The 8,454-nt window shown below is 40.4% G+C and overlaps 1 protein-coding gene across 1 annotated transcript in view; it reads left to right on the top strand.

The window, feature by feature from the left end:
• The window catches only part of KCNQ2 (potassium channel, voltage gated KQT-like subfamily Q, member 2), a gene marked incomplete at its 5' end in the record, with an annotated part of 49,355 nt that overhangs the window by 19,522 nt on the left and 21,379 nt on the right, over window positions 1-8,454 (top strand). The window contains one exon of the mRNA XM_015414096.1: window positions 1,033-1,141. Within this exon, the coding sequence (XP_015269582.1) occupies window positions 1,033-1,141 (109 nt within the window). The remainder of the gene's footprint in view (window positions 1-1,032; window positions 1,142-8,454) is intronic.

Genomic DNA, 8,454 nt, shown 5'->3' with positions numbered 1-8,454 from the left:
CTATACCTTGTGGCTAATAGCCACTGATGGACCTCTGCTCCATATGCTTATCTAATTCCCTTTTGAAGCCGTCCATGCTTGTAGCTGCCACCACTTCCTGTGGCAGTGAATTCCAAGTGTTAATCACTCTTTGGGTGAAGAAGTACTTCCTTTTATCCGTTCTAACCCGACCGCTCAGCAATTTCATGGAGTGCCCACGGGTTCTTGTATTGTGAGAAAGGGAGAAAAGTACCTCTTTCTTTACCTGCTCTTTCCCATGCATAATCTTATAAACCTCGATCATGTCACCCCTCAGTCGTCTTTTCTCCAAGCTAAAGAGCCCTAAGCGCTTTAACCTTTCCTCATAGGGAAAGTGTTCCAACCCTTTTATCATTCGAGTTGCCCTTTTCTGCACTTTTTCCAAAGCTATAATATCTTTTTTAAGGTGTGGTGCCCAGAACTGCACACAGTATTCCAAATGAGGTCTCACCATTGATTTATATAGGGGCATTATTATATTGGCTGATCTGTTTTCAATACCCTTCCTAATAATCCCCAGCATAGCATTGGCCTTCTTTATTGCAGTCACACACTGTCTCGACATTTTCAGTGAGTTATCTACTACAACTCCAAGATCTCTCTCTTGATCTGTCTCTGCCAGTTCAGACCCCATCAATGTGTATTTATATTTAGGATTTTTGGCTCCAATGTGCATCACCTTGCACTTGGCCACATTGAACCCCATTTGCCATGTTGACGCCCACTCGCCCAACTTTGACAGATCCCTTTGGAGTGCCTCACAATCCTCACTGGTTTTCACCACCCTGAACAACTTCGTATCATCCGCAAATTTAGCCACTTCACTGCTTACTCCCAACTTATGGGTTGCCATAAGTCAGCTGCCACTTTGACGGCATTTCCCACCACCAGTGTGTGTGGGGGGGAGAGATTTGCTGTGAGTTGCAAGCGTAGATGCTCGTTCCATACACCTTGCCTGTTATACCGGGCATCTCACTCTCCTTTCTGCTTGTTCTTCCATCCTCTTCCTTCTAGAAGTCAGTCTCCCCGGAGAAGACATTCCAGATGACAACAAGAGCTGCAACTGTGAATTTGTGACAGAAGATCTGACGCCGGGCCTCAAAGTCAGCATCAGGGCTGTTTGGTAAGGGAGGAGGGATCCCACGGTGAGCCTTCTCGCGAAGAGGGACGTGCTGGGAAATCTCCCCTACTGGCCAGGTTATGTCAGGCTCTGGGCTGTGGCTCAGTGGTAGGACCTCTGCTTGGCATGCAGAAGGTCCCCGGTTGAGACCCTGCCACGGCCTGCTAGAAGGATCAGGGAGGATGGGATGGGGGAGACCCTGGAGAGTCACTGCCGGTCGAAGTAGGACAGTATTCCCCCCCCCCCCAATAAATATTTATTGAATTTTCTCAGAGCAAAAAAGAAATACGCAGCCAACTGAATATGCAAAATTATTAGGGGAAATGCTTTCGGCAGCGCTGTCTCTCATCATCAAACAATAAATCTTTGACCTAACCCTTCAGACTTGATTCCTCCATTCATACATCTTTATCCAATTCTTTTCAAAAACCGACTCATCTTTCCCTTTTAACCTAAGCGTTAATTTATCCTTTTCAGCCACATTAAACATTTTTTTTGTATGACTTCTACCCTGTCTGGAACGTTGTCTGTTTTCCAGTATTTGGCATAAAGAATTCTAGCAGCGGTTACACAATGTATCATCATCAGGTTTTTATCTGCTTTCCCATAGACTTCTGGTATCATATTAAGAAGGAACAATTCTGGATTTAATGGTATTGGGCTTCCAATATTTTCCTGTAGCATTTTACGGATCATCAGCCAATATTCTTTAGCTTTACCGCAAGTCCACCACATATGCAAGTACAGGCCCACATTCTGCTTGCATTTTCAACAGATATTAGATATTGCAGTACAGTATTTAGCCAGGAGTCATTTCCTGCAGGAGCGCACAGGAGCGGAGCTCCGGTAGTAAAGAGCCCAGGGGGCGGGCACAAGCAACAAGCCCCACCCCCTGCTTTCAGCAGCCCTCAGTCAGAGCAAGAAGCAGCCAGGTAAGTTGCAGAGCTCCCCCCCAAGGCCTCCCAGGCCCCCCAGTCCAAAACAGTCCAGTGGCACCTTTAAGACCAAGTTTTATTCAGGTGTTGGGGCGGAGCGACGACCTGAATGAGGTCGGCTGCATAGGGACCGAGCTCCTCGCCAACTCCCCCAATTCATCTAACACCAAACGCAGAACTATCTACAAATAACTCAGGGAATGGGCAAACTTACCGGATACAAACAGAGATCGTCCACAGCGTCTTCAAAAGCTTTGAAAGCTTTTCTGAGCGAAGGAAAAACAGGAAAGGTCACGCCGTGCAGAGCGCCCGCGGAAAACAAAATGGCCGCCGAGACTCCTCGAGCAACCCTACAAACCTCAGAACTGTTGACAACTGCTGATTTTCATGCCAGCCTGACCTCCTTCAAAACGGAAATAATGGGTTTATTCCATGAACTCATTAAACCTGTCACAGATCAATTGGAAGCTGTACATGCTAAAATTCAGGACGTGGCCACCGCAACGGAGACAGCACTAGAAATCGGACAGGCAAACCAAGAAAGCATACAAAGCCTAGAAAAGCACGAAAAATGGGCAAAGGACAAAATTATAACGCTTGAAAATAAGGTCAGAGAACGCAATCTTAAATTTAGAGGACTTGAAGAAAAATCGGAAGGGAACACTGAATTGGAAATATTTCTTGCAACATGGCTCGCGTCAGCCCTAAAACTGGAGGAGGGGGTAGCTCCGCTAATCATCAAAGCATACAGACTGGGCTCAATGTTTACCCCCCGGACGAGAACACCAAGAGATATAATAGCGGAATTTGCAGACAATCGCACCAGAAGGAAGATTCTAGAAGTTTCCCGAGCTTCAGGAGGAATTAAATACCAGGATAAAGTAATTCAAATTTTTCCGGATATTTCTTCAGAGGCTCTGCAAGTTCGAAGAAAACTCAAGCCTATAGTAAGTCAGCTAATGGAGGCTGGAGTGCGATACAAATGGCTTCCCTCAGGATCGCTACAACTAAGACACCTGAACAAGACCTGGACTATTGACGACCTGGAAGGTGGAGGGGAAATCTTGAAAACGCTCAGACTGCAAGTCCCAATGGAATGTGAAAAGCAAACAAACAAGAGAAAGATAGAATTTCCCTCACCGGTCAAAGGAAGCAAGATACCAGTACGCTTTGCACTTGGAAACGCCTACAATTAAGCTAAGAAACTTTGATAAAATTTACCATGCTCTGCGTTTGTTTATATAAGTTTGGAATACTTCCAAGCAAGTAAGCCATTTAGAATTGGGGGAGGGGGACTAACGAGGATCACTCGAGACCTTTGCTCCGAGTAGGGAGGGGAGGAGTACTTTTGGGAGAGCCTTTGGCTCCGTTCACAAGGAGAGGGACGGGAGTTCCTTTTCTTATGAACCCAATGAGTAAATTTGAATTGCAGTGCACTTGGTGTGTATATATGCTTTTGGCTTTGATAATTTGCACTGCCTATGTTGATCTTTCTTTAAACGGGAGGGTGGGGGGGGGAGTTCGGGGAGGGGGGAAAGTTGAAGGTTTTTTTGGGGGGGAGGAAAGGGGGGTGGGGGGTTTTTTTTGAGAATTTTCTTCCTATCTATTGTAGTATGGAACAGAAGGAGGGGAAGAGACACGAATGTTTGGGGGGGTTATCTATCGTGTACTCATGTTTGGCTATGCACAATCCCTGTTAATAGTTTCACAAGGGGGAGGGAAGGGAGGGGGGTAGGGTTTAGATGGGTGCTGGTTGCATCCCAGTTACTTGATCTTTTTACAAGTACGATATCTACAAGTTGCATTAAGTGTTTTTTGTATATAGCTGTACCAAGGATGTGTTTTCTTTTCAACGGTTTAAAATGTTTTACTGTTACAACTTCCAATATTATGAATATGACTCCAGAAGAGATCAGTTACTATTGTATGCAGCTTTTAGTTTTAAAGATATGTGCATCACGATCAGATAAGATTGGAATTACTGAAGTTAAAGTATCTATGCTAGGAGGTAGAGCATTTTTCTGTATTATAGGGCTTAACAAAGCGATGAAACAACAAATAAAATGGCTGCCACATTGAAAATTCTTTCCTTAAATTGTAACGGGGTCAATAATATAATAAAAGCGAGGAGAATACACAATTATTTGAAAACGCAGAGAGTTGATGTTGCAATCCTCTTGGAAAGTCATTTAAAGAATGAGTCTAATTTATTATTCCGCTCAACATGGTTCCCACACAGATATTCAGCCTCCGGCTCCTCTAAAGCAAGGGGAGTCCTTATTTTAGTCTCAAAGTATAACAAATTTTCTTTAATAGAGATAATACAAGACCCCAATGGAAGATTTCTTTTTGTAAAGGGTAGGTTGAACTCTCAAGTAGTGACTATTGCAGCCATGTACGCCCCCAATTCGGGGCAGCTTGGCTTTATAAAAGAAGTATTTGAAGCTCTTCATACTTTTCAAGAAGGCTCATTAATTATAGGGGCTGATCTTAACTATGTTATGGACACCTTTTCTGATAGAAAGAAACTCTCTAACAAATGTATATTAAAAAACCCTAATCAGGCTAATTATACGGGGTTGAAAAAACTATTCCACAAGTATAATTTTATAGACACCTGGAGATTTTTCCATAATAAAGAGAGAGACTTTACTTATTTTTCACACAAAAATCAGTCTTACTCAAGAATAGATTACATAATAGTATCACAAGACACTCTTAAAAATGTGACAACAACAGAAATAGAACCAAAATGTTGGTCTGACCATGCAGCAATAAGCTGCAAACTTAATCTAAACACTGAATATGATAGGAGCTATTGCTGGAAATTTGACAATTTTTTACTGAAAAACCCTGAGGTAATCAGGCAAATAGAGTTAGACACTGAAGAATTTTTTCAATTTAACAAAACAGAAGATACCCCCATTGAAATCATATGGGACGCATACAAAGCTGTGCTAAGAGGCAAACTCATTTCAATATCAACAGCAATTAAAAGAAAGAAAGAAGCAATTAAAAAACAATTAATAGATAACATTACAACTTTAGAAAATGAACATAAGGCCACCTGTAGTCCCAAAACATATAAACAATTGGAAATGGAAAGGAAAAAACTATATGCCATGGAAGTTAATTCGATTGCTAAAAAACTCCTCTACATAAAACAAGATTATTGGAGTAACACCCCAAAATCTCTCAAGCAGCTGTCATGGAAAGTTAAAAAAAGGGAAATGGATTCTACAATACAAGGAGTGCGAGACGAAAAAAGAAATTTAATTACATCCCCAAAAAAGATTATTTCAGAGTTTGTCAAATATTACTCTAAACTTTATACTACTACTAAACCAACTTCCCAAATTATTGATTCGTTTATTAAGGATAACAAATCCACGAAAAAACTATCTGATACACACAAAGAATTCCTAGATCGCCCAATAGATTCCGAAGAGCTGTTAATGGCTATTAAATCTTTAAAATTGAATAAATCCCCTGGGGTGGATGGTTACACCTCCGAATTTTATAAATGTTTTTCCTCCACCATTTCATGTACTCTTCTCACATTATTCAACTCGATTTTAGCATTGGGACAAATCCCAAATTCATGGAACTCAGCCAAAATTGTTTTAATTCATAAAAAAGACAGGGACCCTGAAGACACAAAGTCATATAGACCAATATCATTGCTGAATAATGATTACAAATTATTCACAAACATCATCTCCCGCAGACTGAACCAATTCATCGGAGAATATATAAACAAAGACCAAACTGGTTTTATTTTACAGAGGGATTTGACAGACAATGTCCGAAAGGCTATTGATGTAATACACCAAAATAAACAACGTATAGACTCAGAATCCTGTCTGCTTTCTCTAGATATAGAGAAAGCGTTCGATTCTGTTGAACATGAATATTTACTATCATTGTTACGTCATATGAATTTTGGTAAACCTTTTTTACATATAATTCAGTCAATTTATAAATCATCAACTTTCATGCTACGCATTAATAACATTAACTCTGCACCCCACTCTATGACAAGGGGCACCAGGCAAGGTTGCCCCTTGTCACCGTTATTATTTGCCATAGCAGTTGAGCCTTTGGCGCACCTCTTAAGGGATGATCCAATTATAAAGGGGCTAAGTGTGAACTCAGTTGAGACAAAAGTTAGTATGTTTGCAGACGACTTACTTGTGTTTCTGTCTAACCCTAGGGATTCACTATTAAATGTGGAAAGCCATCTTAAATCCTTTTGTTCACCATCTGGCCTCAAAATTAATATTGACAAATCTTTGGTATATCCAATAAACATCACGAAGGAGACCAGAAAATTTATTAATACACACTTCAATTACAGATGGGTGACGTCTTCATTTCGATATCTAGGAATCATAATCCCACTGGATCTAAAAGAATTATTGAAGCTTAATCATCAAACCATATCGTTACAGATCTCCTCTATTTTGAAAAAGTGGACATCTCTCAACTTATCACTAATGGAACGAAATAAGATATTAAAATCAATGATTTTACCCAAATTAACTTTTTTTTTAAGAGCCCTTCCAATATTGATCCCAACTACTTTAATTAAAAAATGGCAAAAAGATATTAATGATTTTATTTGGGACTTTAAGAAACCTAGGATAAATTTCTCAACCATCAGACGGCCGTCTAAATTTGGTGGGTTGGCAGTCCCAGATATCCAACTGTATCACGATTCAGTAATACTATCCAACATAGCGAAACATTACAGAAAAACATACGTTGCTGATTGGAAGACTATGGAAGATTCACTCCTACCTACTAGATCTTTTCGCGAATCATTATGGAATCATAGATCTTCTGCCCATTTTAGAAAAATGAATAACCCGTTTTTGCACGCTACGTTTCAGGTATGGAACAAGTACAACTCTTTTTTGACCCCACAAATCTCGCCGTTAACAAATTTTACAGGTCAAGACTGGTTTAAGCCAGCACAAAATTGTAAGTCTTATTCAATTTGGAGACAATTAAATAAGACAAGACTCATAGATATCACTAGCAAAGGCTTTATTAAACTAAAAGCACAAATAGAGGGATCTCAAGGGCTAAATATTACTTGGTATGAATATTTTCAAATTAGAACATTAGTAAATTCTAAAAAATGTAACCAACTACGGGTAAAACTAACGGAGTTTGAAAAAATTTTAAATGATGACTCCAATTCAATCACTGGTTTGATCTCGAAAATCTATTCCATCTTGCTAAACCGCAATTCGTCCAAATTTCTTCAATATCAAAAGGCCTGGAACCAGGGCTCTAGTCGGGGGGGAGCTCTCAGGTACGGAGCTCCGGAAGAGAACCTCTAGGGGGCGGGGCGGTCACGTGGTGAAGCCCCGCCCCCTTCTTTACCCCGCCCTCTGCTTCGATCCTCATTCCGTTTGGGAATGAGGATGAAGCAGGAGGGTAAGTAGCCGGGCCTTCTGACACACTTCCGGTGATGTCAGGGGGTGTGGCCTTCTGTCACTTCCGGTGATGTCAGGGGGCGTGGCATATGCAAATAAGTTATGCTAATGAGTTATGCTAATGAGCTCCGGCAGCTCTTTTTCTACAACAAGACCCCTGCCTGGAACAAAGATTTGGGAAAAGAGTTAAATGAAGATCAATGGATGCAAATCTGGAGTTCACCAATCTATACATCACCATGCCTGAACATAAGACTTCAATCATACAAATTAATAGCTAGGTGGTATAAAACCCCGATACAATTATCACATTCAACCCCAGCGGTGCCACCTTATTGCTGGAAGGGATGTGGCAATAAAGGATCGTTTATACATATCTGGTGGTCCTGTCCACACATAATGCATTTTTGGTCCCTAATAGTTAATACAGTTTGCAAAATGACAAATTGTTACATCCCTAGCAATCCTGAAATCATCTTATTAAATTTCTGGGACGGAGTTAAATTACCAAAACACAAACAGGAATTGGCGGCACTCTTATTCGTTGCAGCCAAGTCAGTATTGGCATCTAAATGGAAAGACGTGAACCTACCTACCTTGCTAGATTGGATTAACAAAGCTTGGGAATATTTTGTTTTTGATAAGATAACAATAGATTTACATAGGTTTAAGTCCGACAGCCGCACTTCATCTTTTATCGAGAAATGGTCACCGTTTATTCAATTTGTACTTGGTCACAATGATTTCTCAAAAGTTAACATTTTAGATAAATCAGAGATACAAATATTAATTTCTTCCTGAATTAAGGATGTTTTAGGGTATAATACGAAATATGTTACATTTAAGAGTTAAATGTTTATTAGGTTGCCACTGTTTAGTCGAAAATGCTTTTTATAGTCATTGTATAAAATCTGTAACTGGATTTGATTGTATCATT

This window comes from Gekko japonicus, unplaced genomic scaffold (assembly GCF_001447785.1).
Source record: "Gekko japonicus isolate JY-2015 unplaced genomic scaffold, Gekko_japonicus_V1.1 scaffold3742, whole genome shotgun sequence".
NCBI classification, from domain to species: domain Eukaryota; kingdom Metazoa; phylum Chordata; class Lepidosauria; order Squamata; family Gekkonidae; genus Gekko; species Gekko japonicus.
This window is presented reverse-complemented; position numbering and strand designations above follow the sequence as displayed.